At 41.1% G+C, this 23,090-nt stretch overlaps 1 protein-coding gene across 1 annotated transcript in view; it reads left to right on the top strand.

The window, feature by feature from the left end:
* Positions 1-331: 331 nt before the first annotated feature.
* Positions 332-23,090, top strand: part of CYP3A4 (cytochrome P450 family 3 subfamily A member 4) — a 30,200-nt gene continuing 7,441 nt past the window's right edge. Inside the window, exons 1-9 of the mRNA XM_045389498.3 lie at positions 332-505; positions 4,757-4,850; positions 6,761-6,813; positions 14,831-14,930; positions 17,293-17,406; positions 17,672-17,760; positions 19,026-19,174; positions 20,289-20,416; positions 21,095-21,161. Coding sequence (XP_045245433.2) covers positions 435-505; positions 4,757-4,850; positions 6,761-6,813; positions 14,831-14,930; positions 17,293-17,406; positions 17,672-17,760; positions 19,026-19,174; positions 20,289-20,416; positions 21,095-21,161 — 865 coding nt within the window. The 5' untranslated portion in view covers positions 332-434. The remainder of the gene's footprint in view (positions 506-4,756; positions 4,851-6,760; positions 6,814-14,830; positions 14,931-17,292; positions 17,407-17,671; positions 17,761-19,025; positions 19,175-20,288; positions 20,417-21,094; positions 21,162-23,090) is intronic.

Genomic DNA, 23,090 nt, shown 5'->3' with positions numbered 1-23,090 from the left:
ATTTCAAGTATTATGGAATGAGGACAGCCATGGAGACAAAGGCAGGAGAGAGGAGATTTAATAGATTTCATGCCAATGGCTCCACCTGAGTTTCTGATAAGGACCCAGAACCCTTGGACTCCCCAGTAACATTGATTGAGTTGTTTATGATTCCTCATAGAATATGAACTCAAAGGAGGTCAGTGAGGGGTGTGTGTGATTCTTTGCCAACTGCCAAGGTGGAGAAGCCTCTTCCAACTGCAGGCGGAGCACAGGTGGCCCTGCTACTGGCTGCCACTCCAGCCCTGCCTCCTTCTCCAGCATATAAACAATCCAGCAGCCTCAGTGATTCACTCCTGTGCAGGGAAGGAAAGCTCCACGCACACAGCCCAGCAAACAGCAGCACACAACTGAAAGGAAGACTCAGAGGAGAGAGATAAGGAAGGAAAGTAGTGATGGATCTCATCCCAGACTTGGCTGTGGAAACCTGGCTTCTCTTGGCTGTCACCCTGGTGCTCCTCTATTTGTGAGTAACTGTCCAGGTTCTTCACCTCTGTTTTCTTGGACTTGGGGTGCTAATCAGGCTTCTATTTCCCTTATCTGTTTTGAAGATCAAAAAAGATGGTCAGGCCGGGCGCGGTGGCTCACACCTGTAATCCGAGCACTTCAGGAGGCTGAGGCAGGTGGAATGCCTGAGGTCAGGAGTTCAAGACCAGGCTGTCTAACATGGTGAAACCGTGTCTCTACTAACAATACAAAAATTAGCTGGGGCGTGATGGTGCATGCCTATATTCCCAGCTACTTGGGAGGCTGAGGCAGGAGAATCACTTGAACCCAGGAGGCGGAGGTTGCAGTGAGCTGAGATCATGCCACTGCACTTCAGCCTGGGTGACGGAGTGAGACTCTATCTCAAAAAAAAAAAAAAAAAAAAAAAAAAAAGAAAGAAAAAAAAGATGTTCCAGGAGAAGTAGCTTAAGTGTTGGATGCTACAAACACATAGAGGTTATTATAGATCTTATGCAGATGTATAAAGGAATAAATAAGCATCTCCCCTGTCCATCTTTAGTGGCAAGAAGGGTTTAGGGACAGCATTGATTAAGGATGATCTACCTGACAATAGTTTGGACCCAAGGAAGGATAAGGAAGGAAAGAGTGATGGATCTCATCCCAAACTTGGCCATGGAAACCTGACTTCTCCTTACTAAACCAGAATTTGGGTTTTACATTTTCCCCTTTACACTGCAGTAGAAGAGGATGAATCCTCTCACGGGTGGGATCCTGGCATCCTAGAGCAGGTGGAGGGAAGATTCACTCCCCACTGTGGGTAGTGAGGCTTCTTGCCTGTCACATTTCACTTATACCTCAATTTCACACTTACCAAGATTTGGGAATCATGATGACAGGAAAATAGAAAATATAGACGTCATTTTAATTCTTTCACAGAAACGTTAGAAATTCAGTGAGTTGTGGCAACGTATTTTCGATCTTCTGACATTTTAACACAAATTGATATGGCTTAAATTCATTCTGTTTAAAATCAGATTTTTTTGGAGATAGCCTATTTCCAGCATATTCCTCCTAGGTGATAAATGAGGGCTGTTAGTTCAGTATTTGTTACAATAAATGTGTGTAAAATAACCTCACCTTTCCAGAATAATGTCAGGAATATGAATCTAATGCACAAATGTGTAACTCTATGACCAGATTGCATATGTCTTTTAAAATATATCTTCCCAACAGTTTGCTTTAATACCCCTATTTCAAATAAACCTGCTTAGCAGGTTATCTTAAACTGTCAGGGCAGGGGAGTAAGCAAGACTGTGAGCCAGTGATGACAGCAAAAGCATCCAGGTAGGATCAAGGTGAAGTGAGAAAATATTCCTCATCCTTCAGGGTAGAACTCCAAAGAGATATTCATGGGTCCTGGCCCCCTAGTGGAGGTCACTCAAACATGTTTGCATCTCATCTGCTTCAAGCCTGGACACAGGGGCACCATCTGTGTCAATCTGTGTGTGGTCGGCCATGTTGTGGGGCTGTCTCTACAGATTCGGGCAGCCAGGCAGACAATACCTTAGCCTTAGATGATGCTGGTACAGCCCAGGAGTCAGAAGCTGTAGTGTAGACCATGCCCTCCTTAGGCCAACACAATTAAGTGCACTAGATGACTGGCTTTTCTGTTAGCCTCTTCATTGGAACCAAAAGCAGCATTACTCTACCAAACAGAGGGAGCTGGAAAGAAACTAAACAGTTTGCCCAGCGTAGCCTCTGCCTTGACATGGAACCATGTGAGTCTAGACATTCACCTAGATCTTTCCTTGGGGGCCAGTGCTGCTGACACATTAACTCAATAATTTGTCCTGGCCTGAGAGACCATGTAACTTGTAGAAAGTTTAGAAGCAGACATTAGTGTTACTGATTTGTCATGGCTGTGACAACAAAGGAAGGAACTGGAGTGGGAAAACCAAAGGCCACCCTGGTTTTGGCAGATGGTGCACACACTTCCACTAACTGTTCTGGGGGCAAGGATCCAAATGCACTATTGGGCCTGGCTATGCTGCCTCTGCTGGGTCCTCCAAACATAAGCCTCCATGCCATTTCTCAGTTGTATTTTACCGTATATCATCAGAGTCACTGGGTTTGCACAGAATGTTTGGAATCTATACTGTCTTAAGGGCTACCCTTTAAATAAGAGAAAGCAAGGTCTTAATTCAACTGTCTGGAACATTTTATGTTTACTTATGTGGAATACTACATCTTTTGCTATCATCAGGAGGGTACGTGGACATTAGAAGGCCCCTGCCTTTCAGCTGAAAGCACATATGGGGCATACGGATCCATTTATACACACTATGCTTTTCAGCCACATTTTCCTAATTTGTCTCTCTGGGGTCAACGTTGTGGGACTAGCGGATTCATGGTTGAATTGATGGATGGTGACCTCTTCCATCAGCTTTTCTTTTTCTTTTTTGAGGCAGAGTCTTGCTCTGCCACCTAGGCTGGAGTGCAGTGGCACGATTTGGGCTCACTGCAAGCTCCGTCTCCCGGGTTCACGCCATTCTCCTGTCTCAGCCTCCCAAGAAGCTGGGATTACAGGCGCCCGCCACCACACCCAGCTGATTTTTTGTATTTTTAGTAGAAACGGGGTTTCACCATGTTAGCCAGGATGGTCTCAATCTCCAGACCTTGTGATCTGCCCACCTCGGCCTCCCAAAGTGCTGGGATTACAGGCGTGAGCCACGACACCCGGCCTCCATCAGCTTTTCTTCTTCCTCCAGTTTCCACTCTTCAGTTACGTCAGACGGGGAAGGTCTTCAGACATCCAGAACCCCTGGTTGGGGGAGTCCATACATGACCCATCAAAGATGAGTTGCAAGCAGGCCTGCCATAGGGAGCAGCAGCATTAACGGGTTTTCCTACAGAGACAGTTGATGTGCAGAGGCAATAAACTGACTGCTTTGTGATTGATCACCTTGAGAAAAATGAGCATGTCTGGCTGTATTAGTCCTTTCTTGCATTGCTATAAAGAAATACCTGAGGCTGGGTATTTATAAAGAAAAGAGATTTAATTGTCTCATGGTTCTGCAGGCTGTACAAGAAGCATAGTGACTTCTGCCTCTAGGGAGGCCTCAGGAAATTTACAATCATGACAGAAGGTGAAGGAGAAGCAGGCAGATCTTTATACGGCTGGAGCAGAAGCAAGAGAGAGTGGGGAGGAGGTGCCACACACATTTAAACCACCAGATCTCATAAAAACTCATTGTCGTGAGGACAACACCCAAGGCAGGATGGTGCGAAATCATGAGAAACTGCCCCTAGGATCCAATCACCTTCTACCAGGCCCAACCTCCAGCACTGGGGACTACACTTCAACATGAGATTTGGGTAGGGGTACAGATTCAGACCATGTCACTGACACTGTGCTTGTCAGATAAATATCACCAGTTGGAAGGCTAGATTCCACAAGAGGAGGAATGACCTGGAAATTGGTTCTTTAGTTGTGATTCTTCTGCACACTGTCATTCAGGGAACTATGAGTCAATCATCTTTACCAATAGGTCAAATCAACCAGATCATCTGACCACAGAGACTGAGTTGTAGCTGAAAGCTGCTCACATTTCTATGAGGCCAATGGAGGCCTTGAGCACAGTTGTCAGTCTGTAGAAATAAGGACTCTGTGACTCCTCCAAGACCTCTCTGTGAATTACGGTTTAAGAAGGGCCAGATCCTAAAACAGGGTCAGAACTTTGAGGGAAGGGAAAGCATAAAAGCCTCTAGGCAAATTCTAAAGACAGGGTCACCATAGGCTCTCAGTGACCCTCTGTGACTGAGTGGATGCAGTGATGCAAAATCTCATCATCACGGCCGAACACAAAAGAAAAGTCACCCTTTCTACCTAGGATGAGACTCCCCAAATTTGGGAAGAGGCCACTTACTAAACAGACATAAGGGAATAAAGAGACCTGGAAGAATTCCTGCCTGAACCTTTCAGGAGCACTCACGTTTGAGGACATTTTTCAAGTATTTGCTTCAGGATTGGGACCTTGAAGGCTTCAGCTGCTTTTAGCTAATCAATTGTGACTTTTTGGGATCTCACAGTGGGGGTGGGAAAGGACCTGATGAAGAAATATAATTATTGCCATCAGAGTTACTGTTATTATTTATTGCCTTAATGTTACCTCCTTCTCTTGAGCATTCCAGTTCCTCTGTCAGTGACTCATCAACCCCTATATCTATAAAGTCACAATCCCTGAGACCTGATTTCTGTTTCACTTTGTAGATATGGAACCCATTCACATGGACTTTTTAAGAAGCTTGGAATTCCAGGGCCCACACCTTTGCCTTTATTGGGAAATATTTTGTCCTACCGTAAGGTGAGTGTTTTTGAGCTTCGTCTTTTGCTTCTCATGATTGCAAAGAGCAGCTTAGTTCCATCAGTGAAAATGCTTCTCCTCAGGAGGAAAGTCTGAGGTTTTACACTTTCAGAACAGTGTGTAGGCATCACCCAGAGCATGGCAAGGTTTACGCCGGGACTCTCTTGCTAACTCTCAGGAACCTCAGGTTTGCTTCAGTTGAGCAGCCCAAATCTCAGGTAGATCAGCAACCTGATGTTGAGAACTTGATGTGCAGACTTTGTGAGCACCATAAAGAAGATTTTCTTTTTGCTCCATGCAGGTTCCCAGGCAGGTACAGTCATACTTAGTTAGTATTAAAAGTAGGAAAAGGACCTCCTGATTGTGGCTTGTAATCTGTGTACATGAGAGTCAAACTTTCCTCTCTGTAGCAAGAGCTCTTGAGTAACCTTTTTTCCCTTCCTTCTGGACAGGTTTGAAACTCAGTTTGTTAGGGAGCCCAAGTATTTACCACTGGTCATTTGCACCTGCTTCAATCCTCTCCAAAAAATGCTAAATTCCCCAAGGGTATCTCCATGGCTCTACCCCAGCTCTTACTCCCCATGACATCTTTTGCAGCTTTGAGGGTCAGAACAAAGGGGTTCTGCTTTACTTCTTTTCCTTCAAAGGCTGCACCCTATGGGTAGGTCTGATCAAGGAGTGGATATAACTGAGATGAGATGGTGGTTGTCTATGAAACTCAGATATTTAAGCACAAAATGAATGTGTGGGGTTTTGTTTTACATGAAGATGGAATCACATTCAAAATCACTAGAAAGGGGATGATTTGATGAAATTATTAAATATTTAATTTTGCTGAATAGAATATCTTATGTGCCATGTGGACCGTGAACTTTGGCCGAGCCTTTGTGCCTAACCTGGTCTGATGTTCTGCCCAGGGCCTGGGCCCTGGATGGAAAATTAGGAGCCCATGTCCACATGGCCAGCAGCAGCAGTCAGCTCTCTGGCTTACATCATCTTTCCTGCATACCTGAGACTTGTTTCTCAGATTCTAATTCTCTCAGGTGAGGGCTTTGTTGTCTAATTACTACCCAGGAATTTCATATTTTTTCCCTGTGCAAAAAAATAATTTCCCCACCACCTTCTCCAGGTCAGCTCTTTAGTAGACGTACCCCCAAGTTACACATTCCTGGGACCTTTGTTTGCACAGTGAAAATGTCACCCCTGAAATGTAGATACAGGAAGATTTGTTTTTAAGTTTCAGTGAAAACTCTGAGCAAGTGTTGTAATTGGCTGTGTACGATGTGTACAGGGGACATTTTCTCAGAACTTCCATGTTAAGCTGGAAAACTGGAAAGCAAGTCCACTTTGTCATTCTGTCACTCACTCATTTCTCATTCAACAACATGCCTCATATTTATCTAAATCTACTAGACTAAAAGAGGTCCCTGGTGTCTGTAACTTTCTAATTCTGCTAGAACTCTAGAGTGAGCTCATGAAATAAAAGAAAAGGATGACGAACAAGGAGATGAAAGACTGCGCATTCTCTTCTGATGCTCATTCACTTTCCCTCAGCCTCAGTTTCCCCACATGCCCCTGGAGGTGATCATTCAGGGATTCATGAGATTTTAGAGACAACACATGAAAAAGCAAAAAGACATCAGAAAGGCAAGGAGGTACTTAGTATTTATACACAAGGATAAGTCATTCAGTATCCACAACACTTGGAGAAAATTCAAGAGTGATTTTAAGTTTCCCATTTCAAATACTTCCTCTGTTTTCTCTTATTTCCTTTTTGATGTCTCTAAATAAGCTTCCTGTAACTGCCAGCAAGTCTGATTTCTTTGGATTCAACTGTTTTCATCTCAATTAGAGGCAGGGTTAAGTACATTTAAAATAATAATCAAATATCATTTTGTTTCTCCTCCCAGGGCTTTTGGACGTTTGATATGGAATGTTATAAAAAGTATGGAAAAGTGTGGGGGTGAGTATTCTGGAAACTTCCATTGGATAGACTTGCTCATATGATGAGGTTACCCCACTGCACAGAGGACAGTCTCAGCCCAAAGCCTCTTGGGATGAAGCTCTTGTCAACCTAACTACAAAGCGAGTTCTCTGAAAGAACAGGATATTTACTTGGGAGTAGAGTATTGCAATGGGAATCTGCATGCCATTATAAACTATGTGCAAACTCACGGAAGTAAAGCAAGACAAAGAGTCTCCAAGGAAAATATGAGGAGGATTTCATATCAGTTTTGAAATAATTATCCTTCGCTACAAAGATCAATAGCAAGGGTGACACCATACCAAGGTTGAACAGGCAGTTGCTGATTAGGTGCCCTTGTAGAAATATTTTTGTTTAATGTTGGGATGGCCTTTGTGCAAGCTTGTAGTTTTGCAAAGTCTTTTGTGATAGTTTTGTTATCAGGCATACAAGCATGAGAATCCTCTCTTCATAGCCTTCTTTGATTTATTTGTCAGGGTTTTTAAAAACACACACACACACACACACACACACCATCATTTTGCTTCTGACAACATTCACACTCGCTATTGTAAAACTTTTCAAAGCTTGTCCTACCAAGGATCCCATGTGTCACCAGGTGTCGAGTTCTACAGTCTGAACTAGGCTGGGAGCATTGTGGTTACCACTTTTCTCCAGACTTTGGTGGCCCAGGGACTCACAGCATCACGCTCTGTCCAGTGTCTGCCTATTTCCCTCTTCTTTTTTTCTTCCTTAGGTGCCCTTTTATTACATGCATTCTCTCAAATACTTCTAATACGTGCTCATAAGTGCATGGCATCATCTCCTTCCCACATCGATTCACTTTCAATTAAAAAGCAAAACCCTTTCATTTACACTTTGGATTTAAAGTGCTTTTGAATGAAGGGTGAGAGACAATAGAGAAACAGATTGGCAAATCACTTATGCTCTGCTGTTGTTGTTTTTGTAATTTTCTCTGCAAGTGTGGAAATTTCATTCTGTTTTGTTATTAAATTTAAGTCAAGACTTTTTAATAGAAGGGTATATAAGCATTTCTTTGTCTATACCTTTCTGCTGAATTTGAAGAAATGCTGAATATTCTTAATCACTGTGTTCCCTGGCAGGCTGATGGACTGTGATTTTATTTTTTATTTTTATTTTTTAAATTATACTTTAAGTTCTGGGTTACATGCATAGAATGTGTAGTTTTGTTACATAGGTATATACGTGCCATGGTGATTTGCTGCACCCATCAACCCTTCACCCACATTAGGTATTTCTCCTAATGTTATCCCTCCCCTAGCTCCCCACCCAACAACAGGCCCCAATGTGTGAAGTTCCCCTGTGTCCATGTGTTCTCATCATTCAACTCCCACTTATGAGTGAGAACATGCGGTGTTTGGTTTTCTGATCTTGTGATAGTTTGCTGAGAATGATGGTTTCCAGCTTAATCCATGTCCCCGCAAAGGACATGAACTCATCCTTTTTTATGGCTGCATAGTATTCCATGGTGTATACATGCCACATTTTCTTTATCCAGTCTGTCACTGATGGACATTTGGGTTGGTTCCAAGTCTTTGCTATTGTGAATAGTTCCGCAATAAACATACGTGTGCATGTGTCTTTATTGTAGAATATTTTATAATGCTTTGGGTATATTCCTGGTAATGGGATTGCTGGGTCAAATGGTATTTCTAGTTCTAGATACTTGAGGAATCGCCACGCTGTTTTCCGCAATGGTTGAACTAATTTACACTCCCACCAACAGTGTAAAAGTGTTCCTATTTTTCCACAACCTGTCCAGCATCTGTTGTTTCCTGACTTTTTAATGATCACCATAATAACTGGCATGAGATGCTTTCTCATTGTGGTTTTGATTTGCATTTCTCTAATGACCAGTGATGATGAGCATTTTTTCACATGTCTGTTGGCTGCATAAAAGTCTTCTTTTGAGAAGTGTCTGTTCATATCCTTTGCCCATTTTTTGATGGGGTTGTTTGCTTTTTTTCTTGTAAATTTGTTTAAGTTCTTTGTAAATTCTGGATATTAGCCCTTTGTCAGATGAATAGATTGCAAAAATTTTCTCCCATTCTATAGGTTGCCTGTTCCCTCTGATGATAGTTTCTTTCACTGTGTAGAAGCTCTTTAGTTTAATCAGATCCCATTAGTCAATTTTAGTTTTTGTTGTCATTGCTTTTGGTGTTATATTCATGAAGTCTTTGCCCATGCCTATGTCCTGAATGGTATTGCCTAGGTTTTCTTCTAGGATTTTTATGGTCCTAGGTGTTACACTTAAGTCTTTAATCCATCTTGAGTTAATTTTTGTATAAGGTGTAAGGAAGGGGTCCAGTTTCAATTTTCTGCATATGGCTAGGCAGTTTCACCAACACCATTTATTAAATAGGAAATCTTTTCCCCATTGCTTGTGTGTGTCAGGTTTGTCAAACATCAGGTGGTGGTAGATGCGTGGTGTTATTTCTGAGGCCTCTGCTATGTTCCATTGGTATATATATCTGTGTTGGTACCTGTACCATGCTGTTCTGGTTACTGTATCCTTGAAGTATAGTTTGAAGTCAGGTAGCGTGATGCCTCCAGTTTTGTTGTTTTTGCTTAGGATTGTCTTGGCTATGTGGGCTCTTTTTTGGTTTCATATGAACTTTAAAGTAGCTTTTTCCAATTCTGTCAGGAAAGTCAGTGGTAGCTTAATTGGCATAGCATTGAAACTATAAATTACCTTGGGCAGTATGGCCATTTTCATGATATGGTGTCTTCCTATCCATGAGCATGGAATGTTCTTCCGTTTGTTTGTGTCCTCTTTATTTCGTTAAGCAGTGGTTTGTAGTTCTCCTTGAAGAGGTCCTTCACTTCCCTTGTAAGTTGGATTCCTAGATATTTTCTTCTCTTTGTAGTAATTGTGAATGGGAGTTCACTCATGATTTGGCTCTCTGTTTGTCTATTGTTTGTGTATAGGAATGTTTGTGATTTTTGCACATTGATTTTGTATCTTGAGACTTTCCTGAAGTTGCTTATCAGCTTAAGGAGTTTTGGGGCTGAGATGATGGGGTTTTCTAAATATACAATCATGTCATCTAATTTTCCTAATTGAATATCCTTTATTTCTTTCTCTTGCCTGATTGCCCTATTCAGAACTTCCAACACTGTGTTGAATAGGAGTGGTGAGAGAGGGCATCCTTGTCTTGTGCCAGTTTTCAAAGGGAATGCTTCCAGTTTTTGCCCATTCAGTATAATATTGGCTGTGGGTTTGTCATAAATAGCTCTTACTATTTTGAGATATGTTTCATCGATACCTAGTTTATTGAGAGTTTTTAGAATGAAAGGCTGTTGAATTTTGTCAAAGGCCTTTTCTGCATCTGTTGAGAAAATTATGTGGTTTTTGTCATTGGTTCTGTTTATATGATGGATTACCTTTATTGATTTGGTATGTTGAACCAGCCTTGCATCCCAGGGATGACACTGAGTTGATCCTGGTGGATAAGCTTTTTGATGTTTTGCTGGATTTGATTTGCCAGTATTTTATTGAGGATTTTTGCATCGATGTTCATCAGGGATATTGGACTAAAATTCCCTTTTTTGTTATGCCTCTGCCAGGCTTTGGTATCAGGAGACACTGGCCTCATAAAATGAGTTAGGGAGGATTCCCTCTTTTTCTGTTGTTCAGAATAGTTTCAGAAGGAATGATAACAGCTCCTCTTTGTACCTCTGGTAGAATTCGGCTGTGAATTCATCTGGTCCTGGACTTCTTTTGGTTGGTAGCCTATGAATTATTGCCTCAATTTCAGAACCTGTTATTGGTCTATTCAGAGATTCAACTTCTTCCCTGTTTAGTCTTATGAGGGGGTATGGGTCCAGGAATTTATCCATTTCTTCTGGATTTTCTCGTTTATTTGCATAGAGGTGTTTATAGTATTCTCTGGTGGTAATCTGCATTTCTGCAGGACCAGTGGTGATATCCTTTTCATCATTATTTATCGCATCTATTTGATTCTTCTCTCTTTTTTCTTTATTAGTCTTGCTAGCGGTCTATGTATTTTGTTGATCTTTTCAAAAAAACAGCTCCTTGATTCATTGATTTTTTGAAGGGTTTGTTGTGTCTCTATCGCCTTCCGTTCTGCTCTGATCTTAGTTATTTCTTGTCTCCTGCTAGCTTTTGAATTTGTTTACTCTTGCTTCTCTAGTTCTGTTAATTGTGATGTTACTGTGTCGATTTTAGATCTCTCCTGCTCTCTCGAGTGGGCATTTAGTGCTACAAATTTCCCTCTACACACTGCTTTAAATGTGTCCCAGAGATTCTGGTATGTTGTATCTTTGTTCTCATTGATTTCAGAGAACATCTTTATTTCTGCCTTCACTTCCTTATTTACCCAGTAGTCATTCAGGAGCAGGTTGTTCAGTTTCCATATAGTTGTGCAATTGAGTCACTTTCTTAATCGTGAGTTGTAATTTGATTTCACTGTGGTCTGAGAGACAGCTTGTTGTGATTTCTGTTCTTTTACATTTGCTGAGGAGTGTATTACTTCCAATTATGTGGTCAATTTTAGAATAAGTGTGATGTGGTGCTGACAAGTATGTTCTATTGATTTGGGGTGGAGAGTTCTGTAGATGTTTATTAGGTCTTCTTGGTCCAGAGCTGAGTTCAAGTCCTGAATATCCTTGTTAATGTTCTGTTTTGTTGGTCTGTCAATATCAACAGTGGAGTGTTAAAATCTCCCATTATTATTGTGTGGGGAGTCTAAGTCTCTTTGTAGGTCTCTAAGAACTTGCTTTATGAATCTGGGTGCTCCTGTATTTGGGTGCATACTTATTTAGGATATTTAGCTTTTCTTGTTGAATTGATCCCGTCACCATTATAAATCCCTTCTTTGTGTCTTTTGATCTTTGTCAGTTTAAAGTCTGTTTTTTCAGAGACCAGGATTGCAACCCCTGCATTTTTTTTTTTTTTTTTTTTTTTGGTTTCCATTTGCTTGGTAGATCTTCCTCCATACCTTTATTTTGAGCCTATGTATGTCTTTGCATGTGAGGTGGGTTGTCTGAATACAGCACACAACGGGTCTTGACTTTTTATCCAATTTGCCAGTCTGTGTCTTTTAACTGGGGCATTTCTCCCATTTACATTTAAGGTTAATAGTGTTATGTTTGAGTTTGATCCTGTCATTATGATATTAGCTGGTTGTTTTCCTTATTAATTGATGCAGTTTCTTCATAGCGTTGATGGTCTTTACAATTTGGCATGTGTTTGCAGTAGCTGGTACGGGTTGTTCCTTTCCATGTTTAGTGCTTCCTTCAGGGACTCTTGTAAGGCAGGGCTGGTGGTGACAAAAATCTCTCAGCATTTGCTTGTCTGTAAAGGATTTTATTTCTCCTTCTTTTATGAAGGTTAGTTTGGCTGGGTAGGAAATTATAGGTTGGAATTTTTTTTTTTAAGAATGTTGAATATTGGCCTCCACTGTCTTCTGGCTCATAGGGTTTCTGCCAAGAGATCTGCTGTTAGTCTGATGAGTTCCCTTTGTGGGGAACCTGACCTTTCTCTCTGGCTGCCCTTAACATTTTTTCCTTCATTTCAACCTTGGTGAATCTGATGATTATGTGTCTTGGGGTTGCTCTTCTCAAGGAGTATCTTTGTGGTGTTCTCTGTATTTCCTGAATTTGAATGTTGGCCTGCCTTGCTAGGTCGGGAAGTTCTCCTGGATAATATCTTGAAGAGTGTTTTTTAACTTGGTTCCATTCTCCCCATCACTTTCAGGTACACCAATCAAACATAGATTTGGTCTTTTCACATAGTCCCATATTTCTTGGAGGCTTTGTTCATTTCTCTTCTGTCTTTTTTCTCTAATCTTGTGTTCTCACTTTATTTCATTAATTTGATCTTCAGTCACTGATATCCTTTCTTCCACTTGATCAAATTGGCTACTGAAGCTCATGTATGCTTCACGAAGTTCTCTAACTGGTTTTCAGCTCCACCTGGTCATTTAAGCTCTTCTCTACACTGGTTATTCTAGTTAGCCATTCGTCTAACCTTTCTCGAAGGTCTTTAGCTTCCTTGCGACTGGTTAGAACATGCTCCTTTAGCTTGGAGAAGATTGTTATTACCATCCTTCTGAAGCCTACTTCTGTCAACTTGTCAAACTCATTCTCCATCCAGTTTTGTTCCATTGCTGCCAAGGAGTTGTGCTCCTTTGGAGGAGAAGAGGTGTTCTGGTTTTTGGAATTTTCAGCCTTTCTTCTCTGGCTTCTCCCCATCTTTGTGGTTTTATCTACCTTTGGTCTTTGATGTTGGTGACCTACATATGGGGTTTTGGTGTGGATGTCCTTTTTGTTGTTGTTGATGTTATTCGTTTCTGTTTGTTAGTTTTCCTTCTAACAGACAGGACTCTCAGCTGCAGGTCTGTTGGAGTTTGCTGGAGGCCCACTCCAGACCCTGTTTGCCTGGGTATCACGAGCAGAGGCTGCAAAACAGCAAATAGTGCTGCCAGATCCTTCCTCTGGAAGCTTTGTCCCAGAGGGGCACCTACCTGTATGAGGTGTTTGTTGGCCTCTACTGTGAGGTGTCTCCCAGTCAGGCTGCCTGGGGATCAGGGACCCATTTGAGGAGGCAGTCTGTCCATTATCAGAGCTTGAATGCCATGCTGGGAGAACCACTGCTCTCTTCAGTGCTATCAGGCAGGGATGTTTATGTCTGCAGAAGTTGTCTGCTGCCTTTTGTTCAGATACGCCCTGCCCCCACAGGTGGAACCTAGAGAGATGGTAGGCCTTGCTGAGCTGTGGTAGGCTCTTCCCAGTTTGAGCTTCCCTGCCGCTTTGTTTACACTGTGAGCATGGAACTGGCTACTCAAGCCTTAGCAATGGTGGATGCCCCTCCCCCCGCCAAACTCTAGCATCCCAAGTCAAGCTCAGACTGCTACACTAGCAGTGAGCAAGGCTCCATGGGCATCAGACCCACCAAGCCAGGTACGTGAGGGAATCTCCTGGTCTGTCGGTGCGAAGACCATGGGAAAGGTGCAATATTTGGGCAGCAGTGTACCACTCCTCCAGGCACAGTCATTCACTGCTTCCCTTGGCTAGGAAGGGGATATCCCCTGACCCCTTGCACTTCTCGAGTAAGGTAATGCCCCGCCCTGCTTTGGCTCACCCTCCATGGGCTGCCCCCACTATCCAACCAGTCCCAATGAGATCAACAAGGTACCTCGGTTGGAAATGCAGAAGTCACCCATCTTCTGTATAGATCTCACTGGGAGTTGTAGACCGGAGATGTTCCTATCTGACCATCTTGGAAGTGACCTGGACTGTAATTTTATAAGGTGGCCTCAGCCAATTGCAGCAGCTGTTCCGTGTCAGAGGGGCTAGAGGTTTGGTGAGAGGAGTGGAAGAGGTGCAGTGCTGTGTTTGTTCACTAGAAGCAAGTGGGAGAAGTTTTTGCCTCTTTGTACTTCATCTTCTCTCATCAATTCATCAGAAACTGCAGTGCTGGCTGCAGGGTGCTGTGGAGCTGGCATGGCCCACACAGGCAATGTAACTAATAAAAAGAACACATAGCTCTGGATGTCAATAGGCCTTACACAAATTGCCATTGAAACCCTTAATCCCTGTGAGCATTTGATGATTTACTTGCCTTCAATTTGTCACGGACCTAATATTCTTTTTAAAAATAAAATATTTTAAACATATGAAACATTATGGAGAATGGCATGGGAAATACCCATGTATGCACCACCCAGCTTAACAAATGCTCTACTGTCATTTCTAACCATTGTCTCTTAGAAGAGCTCTTTTGTCTTTCAGTGTCTCTTCCTTGTTTGGCCCACATTATCCTTCATCATATGAAGACTTGGGTGACTCCTGTGTCAGTCTCTTGCTGTGTGTCATACCTAATGAACTAGAACCTAAGATTGCTGTGTATTGTACAACTAGGGTATTATGTAATGTCAGGATCAAAGTCTGGCTTCCTGGGTTGGGCTCTAGCTGTAGAATAAGGCTGATCAACTCTGTGTTTTCCACACAGCTTTTATGATGGTCGACAGCCTGTGCTGGCTATCACAGATCCCAACATGATCAAAACAGTGCTAGTGAAAGAATGTTATTCTGTCTTCACAAACCGGAGGGTAAGCATTCATGTGTTGAAATTAAAATACTGATTGATTGATTAAATTTATATTTTGAATTTCTTATCTATTCATAGACAGTTGCCTAAAAAATGTACAAGAAGGTTCCATGTCCACTTCATCCCATCCCCACCAATGGTAACACCTTGCAATCTTGCATAACTATAAATACAGTATATTCACATTCTATAGTACAGGAAATTGACATTGATAAAGTTCACAGAGCTTATTCAGATTTCACCAACTTTATGTGCCCTCATTTGTGTTCTATGCAAATTTATCACAATCATAGATTTGTGCAATGATCAGCATGATCAAGCTGCAGAACCCATTTGCATTCTATGCAAATTTATCACATTAGTAGATTCGTGCAACGACCAGCATGATCAAGCTGCAGATCCACTCTGTCTCCATGTGGCTCCCTCCTGCTTTCCTACAGTGACAAGTCTTTTTCTTTGACAGGGTCCATATCAGAGCAAACTTTTTAAAATTTTGAGGTGGCTAATGCATTAATATTTCCTTTTCTGGATTGTGCTTTTGGTGCCAAGTTTGAAAGTTCTCTGCCTAGCCCTCCTTCCTATATTGCTGTTTTTTTCTAAAAGTCATAAAATTTAATGCTTTACTAAATGTAGCTCTATTATCCATTTTGTGTTTTTTTTGCATAAGGTATGAGATTTAGATCAAGCGTCATTTTTTTTGTGTGTGTGGCTTATGGCTGTCCAATTCTTCCAATGCCATTTTTGGAAAGGTGGGCATATTGTTAAAAATCACCTGGGCATACTTCTTTGCATCTCTCACGTACTACTCTGTCCCATTGATCGTTGTGTTTATTATTCCACCAATATCACACTGTGGTGACTCTAATAGCTGTACAGTAACTCTTAACATCATGTAGAGTGATTCTTCCCACTTTAATTGACTTATTTTTCTCGGATTTGTTTTAACTCGTCCTGGTCCTCTGCTTTTCCATAAAAATTCAGAATGAGTTTATCAGTGTCTACAAATAAATGTGCTGTTATTTTGATGAAAATTGAATTAAATATGTAGACCAATTTATGGAAAATCTGTATCTTTACTGTTTGGTCTTTCAATTCATGAACATAGTATGCCTCTCCATTGCCTTAGGTTTTCTTTGATTGCTTATAACATTTTGTAGTTTTCAGCATGAGATCCTGTACATCTTTTGTTAGATTTACAGCTAAATTATTTCATTTTTGTTGGAATGACTGTAAATGATATTACGTTTTTCTTGTATTTTCAGATATTGATTGTTGTTACACAGAAATGTGCTTTGTTTTTGTGTGTTGATCTGGTATCCTAGAACCTTGCAGAACTGGCATGGTAGTTCTAGAAGTCGTTTTGTATATTCCTTGAGATTTTACACATTGTCAATTATGTCACTTGAAAATAGAGACAATTCTCTGATTTCCTTTTCAATCTGTATGCCTTTTATTTATTTTCTCTTGTCTATTGTACTAGGACTTCCCAGTATAATGTTGAGTAAATGTGGTGAATTTTTGAATTGTCCCTAATCTTAGGAGGGAAGCCTTTGGTCTTTGATCATTAAGCATGATTTTGATGAAGTGGGCTGTTTTTTTTTTTTTTTTTTTTAGATTCTCTTTATCAAATTGAGGAATTTTCTCTCCCTAGTTTCCTGAGTTTTTATCATAAATGAATGCTGGAAGTACTCATTATAAAAAAATATGGTTATGGAAGATGAAGGAAAGTTTCAATGTGTTGGCTTGATAGGCCAGTTCCAAGTTGGCAAAAATAATTATCTCTTTTTTTTTCTTTCTATCAATGGAATAAAAAATTAAGAGAAAAGAATGTTTATGAAATCATGTTATTTCTTCAAAATATGTTCCTAGTTTTAAAGGTATTACCTACTATTTTTTTTGTAAACCACCACATCGAGGCACCTCTTTTTCACATTGCCCATGCTGTAGGAGAACATACTGACAGCTCGTCTGAGGCAACGTACAATCCACCAAAGTCACCTGCTTGTCTGTCTCCCCTCCTTCTCTACACTGCAGAAGTGCTAGGTCTTGATTCTGTCTGTTCTACTGGAAGAACACGTTCCCTACCATGTGGATAATTTGCATGTAAAAGGTGACTGGGATATACAGGCTGGAGACCACATCAGGTGGCTGGGTCTCCCGAATGCTGCCACCTCACACAAATACATCCCAGGACACTGGGCATCTGGGATAAATCTGTATTGAGCATCTAGCATAGGGCCTGTCACCTAGTAGATGGTCACTAAATAATTGTTGAATATGTGATGCCTGTTTAACACATTTTCTACAACCATGGAGATCTCCACAACTGATGTAGGACAGAATGTTTCTGCTTTGAACTCTAGCCTTTTGGTCCAGTGGGATTTATGAAAAATGCCATCTCTATAGCTGAGGATGAAGAATGGAAGAGAATACGGTCATTGCTCTCTCCAACCTTCACCAGCGGAAAACTCAAGGAGGTATGAAAACAACATGAGTTTTAATAAGAAACTTAAAGAATGAACCTGGTGGGGACAGGTATAAAGTAAGATCACAGTCCCTTTCCAAGGGGTAGTCTGCTGAATTTGAGCTTCCTAAATATGGTCTTTTATCTTTATGTACAGAAAAGACATCACAAAATTCATTATAAAATGTCACTTACGGCTCCGTGCTGGGGAAAGCCATGTCCTTCTGGGACTAGAGTCTGCACATTTTACTATGGGTGGTGTTGTGTTTTGTGTTTAGATGGTCCCTATCATTGCCAAGTATGGAGATGTGTTGGTGAGAAATCTGAGGCGGGAAGCAGAGACAGGCAAGCCTGTCACCTTGAAAGAGTAAGTAGGAGCACAGCCTTGGGGTTCTGAGCTGTCATGATCCCCTCCAGCTGCCTGCCATGGAGCTGATATTCCCACTGTTGGGTTATTCTATGACCAGACAAAAGGAGGGCTGTGGTAATGCAACTTCAATGGGTCTCCCAAGATGGGGAAGCTCCAATGAGATGGGGCAGCTGGAGGAAAAGGATCTTCTCCCCTGTGCACAGGGGCCAGGGTTTACATATCCATTAAATCATCACCTTGGATATTCTGGAAGACTAAATACATAGGGGGAAAAAGTGTGATTGTACCAAATTTTTAAGCATGGAGTGTATGGGATGGTGGAAGGCGAAGGCACTTGGTATCTGTTGGTTGGCAGTGAGTAGGGTGGGAAAGTTATAATGGAGAACTTAGAATAACTTTGATCCTTTCATGTTTTTTTCTGAGGATATCAGTAGAATACTAAATATTAACAATTCCCACCACTTCTGCTTCCTCTGGTCTCAAGGAGAAAAGGTGGTAAAAACGTTAGAGGTAGGGCAAGTCTATTTTTTGCTGTCTACACTTATGCAGGAACAACAGGTGTAATCTGAGCCTGTCCTGGGCAGACCGGGATATGTGGTCACTTACTATAGAAATTTCCAAATCAAATTTTGAGAGATTCTTTTTTTTTAACCAGAACATTCTTGGTCATTATATTTTACAAAAATAATTCTGCCTTCAGGGCAACCTCAGCTCACCACAGCTGGGGATAGTGGAACTTTCCAAAGCTTGAGCAGGGAGTATAGAGAATAAGGATGATATTCCTAGGAACTCAGAACAGGGTGGTGTTGCTTTGTAAAGTGCTGAAGAGGAATCAGCTCTGGGCATAGAGTCTGTAGTCAGGCAATGCCACCTTTCTTGAGCCCCTTAGGAAGAGTTAATTATTCTACTCTTGTCCTGCTGAAGCACAGTGCTTACACATCTTGTATCATCCACACTCAACATCTGCTACTACAGTTTTCTGATAATGGGTCTCTGTCTTCCTATGACTGGGCTCCTTGACCTCAGAGGTAAGTCTAATTCAGTCAAGTATCTCCATCACCCCCAGCATAGGGCCAGCGGCATCACTGGCACCCGATAACCACCTTCTGATGGAGAGTGATGGGATATGATCCAGTAGATAGTTCTGAAAGTCTGTGGCTCTTTATCTGTCTTGACTGGACATATGGGTTTCCTGTTGCACGTATAGTAGAAGGATGGTAAAGAGGTGCTGATTTTAATTTTCCACATCTTTCTCCACTCAGTGTCTTTGGGGCCTACAGCATGGACGTGATCACTAGCACATCATTTGGAGTGAATATCGACTCTCTCAACAATCCACAAGACCCCTTTGTGGAAAACACCAAGAAGCTTTTAAGATTTGATTTCTTAGATCCATTCTTTCTCTCAATAAGTATGTGGACTACTATTTCCTTTTCTCTCTTCCTCGCTTAAAAATAACTGCTTTATTGAGATGTAAATCACCATGTAATTCATCCACTTAAAACGTACAGTTCAGTGATTTGTAGTACATTTGAAGATATGTGTGACCATCACCATTTAAAACTTTAAAACTTTTTTTGTCAATCTAGAGACCTCGTACATTTTTAGCTATCAACCCCCTGCCACAAACCCTGTCATCATATGCAACCGCTAATCAACTCTCTGCCTTTATAGATTTGCCTATTCTGGACACTTCATAGAAATGATATTCATTTGTCAGGGTTTTTTTAATTCTCTAGTTCATGAATTTGTACTTTAGTCTGTATTATTTTCTTTCTTCTGCTGGTTTCAGACTTAGTTTGCCTTTCCTCATTTACTGTGTTGTGGCATGAATGTAGATGATTGATTTGTGATTTTTTGTTTTTCTAAATGTAGACATTACAGCTACAAATTTCCCTCTGAGCAATTTCTTTGCTAAATCCCATGAGATTGTGGCCTATCACATCTTAATTTTTGTTCACCTCAAAACAGTTTCTATTTGCCCTTTCGGTTTCTACTTTGACTCATTGGTTACTTAAACGTTTATTCTTTAACTTCCACATATGTGTGAGTTTCCCAATTTTCTTTCCCTTATTGATTTTAGCTTTATTCCATGATAGGTGACAGAGATATGCTGTGAGGTGACAGAGATATGCTGTGTTATTTCTATCTTGACTACCTACTATTTCTTGAACAGCAAGATTAATTTTGAGCTTCAGATTATGATTTGGGTTATTCTAGGAGACTCTAGTCCAATAGATAAAGGCAAAGAGATTAAGGCATTGAATTTTGTTCCTTTTATCATTCAAAAGGTGCACAAGGGGCTGCTGATCTCACTGCCGTAGTGGTGGTCCCTATGCATAGACCTGCCCTTGCTCAGCCACTGGCCTGTGAGAGGGCAAAAGTCATAGAAGGAATGGCTTCCAGTTGAGAACCTTGATGTCTTTTACTCTTCTGATTGGTAGAGAAAATTAGAATTGCTCCAGGTAAATTTTGCATTTTCACAATGGATTTCTTTTTCTGTTTTTGTTTTGGTTTTCCTACAGCAATCTTCCCATTTATCATCCCAATTCTTGAAGTATTAAATATCTCTATTTTTCCAAGAGAAGTTACAAGTTTTTTAAGAAAATCTGTAAAAAGGATAAAAGAAAGTCGCCTCAAAGATACACAAAAGGTAAAATCTGGTGGCAGTTATAGGAGGATGTTTAGTTTTTCATAATTTTTTAGATAATATACATATGATTGGTGCACTTACCTGTATGTTTTTAAAGAATGATTTTAACATAAAGACTACTCATGTTTAGAGCAAGAGAATTCATTTGGTAGGAATGCAGAAAGTGGAGTTTGGAGAAGGAGATATGAGAATGAGTCAGAGATAGCACATAAAATTTGATATCAGACACGACAGTTAGTATGCCTTGGCATAAATTTTATCGAGATAAAACTTTACCACTTTATTTCCTTTCAATAAATTGACAGAGGATAAACATTACTGTTTGGAAATATATTTTACTGGTATTATGCTTTCCCCAGATCATAGATTGGTGGACTCATTTAAACCTGTTATTTTACCCATTCTCCAATGAAAGGCCCTATCAGGCCACCTGCTGAAGTGTAGTGTGGGTTAAATTTGAGCCCTCTCACATGATAGCCAGATTTGTTTCAGGAAAACATCCTGCTTTCCAAGGATTTAGAAGGGTATTTTTTTCACTGGTGACTCAGGCAACACCCGTCAGATTTCTGGTCTTCAAGGACCCATACTCTTGGAAGGGAGATCGAGGACTGCTCTTCTGATTTACTTCTGACTTCAGGAGCCACTTTCTGTCAATGAAATTTCTCTTTTTGTTTCTAGCACCGAGTGGATTTCCTTCAGCTGATGATTGACTCTCAGAATTCGAAAGAAACTGAGTCCCACAAAGGTAACCAGAGTGCTTCTGGGGGCTACTAGTGGGGCACTCAGAGGGAGGGCCTTGTTCTGAAATGTGCAGGAAGTATTCCAAGAGGATGAGAATTTCTGCCACATAGCAAAACGACACATGTTTGGATGTTACAAATGGTAGCTGGAGGCACTTTCTAGAGGCATACAGGCATAGAGAGCCATGTTCTAAGATTAAAGGGCAACCTAAGCAAACCTGGCATGCTAGAAAGCCAGTCGGCGGTCTGTGGGTCACCTACATCAGATCAAATGCCAGTTCTCGGCCTCCTCCAGATCCAATGAATCAAAACTTCTGCCTGTAAATTTATTAGGTTGCTGAAAAAGTACTTTTCGTTGCAGAAAAAAAGCAATGAAAAGTAATGGCAAAATCCCGCAATAACTTTTGCAGCAACCTAATACATCTAACATCCAATCAGGAGCCACACTGTTCCAATCAGGGTGATTTTAGCTGGCAGTACTTGTTGAAAGTATGTTCGTCAGGTTAATCTACTGCAAAGTTATTTTCTCCTTTGGAATGGCTTAGCAACTTGTGGGGATAACCTCTGAGACCGTGTAAATATCCTCTTTGTCTTCAATGTTTCACCTACTAATTTTACAACCCATGTATGGTTTTTACTGAAGTCACTGTGACTATGACAGTGGTGAAATGATGACCATGGTCAATTTCAAGCCACCAAGACTTGGCAACCATCTTTTAAAATTCCTGAATATTTAACTATTGGTTCTAGAGAGCAGGACTGGACTGACTCCAGCATATCGCTTTAAATATGTCCATGTCTACATCTACTTTTGTCTGTATGTCTATCTATGTATCTATCTATGTATATATCTATCATCTATCTATCATTTATCCATCTATCATCTATCTACTTATCTATTATCTATCTATCATCTATCTATTCATCTGTCTATCCCAATACAACTTGCTGTAATAAAGGAAATAGTCTATTGTTTTATTGTTTCATATAGAAATCAAAGACACGTATAGCTTTTTAGCACTGGATATATGGCTAGTGCCACTGAAGATCAATTTTAAATGGTATTTCAGTTTAATTGAATACAATTTGATTTTCAATAGCCACTAGTGGATAGTGGCTACCATATTGGACAGCAGAGCTCTAAACTTTGAGATTATAGTTCAATTTCACATCAGTATCATCAGGTTCATGATAACTGAATGCAATGATTAGGTAGTTGAATTTACCCACAACTGCATCACAGAAGTCTTCACTGGTAAATCACAGCTCTGTCAACCTTTCTCACACTCCTTTCATATTGGTTTTAGTTGTGAATTACATGGTTGGAGCAGGCACCATATTTATTTCTGTGTTCTAGGTCTTTAAAAGTCCTAATCCAGCCCTGATCAAACAGACCAGTGATAGACCACCCTGACCTTCCCTCAGGAGAAAACCAGAAGGGGGGCCAACCTGTCATCATAGGAGCTTATGCTATCTTAATGCCATTCATCAGATTGCAATCAACACCACTCATCTAGCTTTTTGTCCATCTCTCATCTTTTTTTTTTTTTTTTTTCCTGAGACGGAATCTCACTCTGTTGCCCAGGCTGGAGTGCTGTGGCACGATCTCGGCTCACTGCAAGCTCTGCCTCCCAGGTTCACGCCATTCTCCTGCCTCAGCCTCCCCAGTAGCTGGGACTACAGGCGCCTGCCACCACGCCTGGCTAATTTTTTGTATTTTTTAGTAGAGACAGGGTTTCACCGTGTTAGCCAGGATGGTCTCGATCTCCTGACCTTGTGATTGGCCTGCTTCGGCCTCCCAAAGTGCTGGGATTACAGACGTGAGCCACCGCGCCCGGCCCCATCTCTCATTCTTGTACATCCTGAGATAGTCAATTCTGAGAACTGTAGCCTAGATCTATCACCTGATGCCTCTCAAAGATATAATCCATGCT

This window comes from Macaca fascicularis, chromosome 3 (genome assembly GCF_037993035.2).
Source record: "Macaca fascicularis isolate 582-1 chromosome 3, T2T-MFA8v1.1".
NCBI lineage: Eukaryota > Metazoa > Chordata > Mammalia > Primates > Cercopithecidae > Macaca > Macaca fascicularis.
This window is presented reverse-complemented; position numbering and strand designations above follow the sequence as displayed.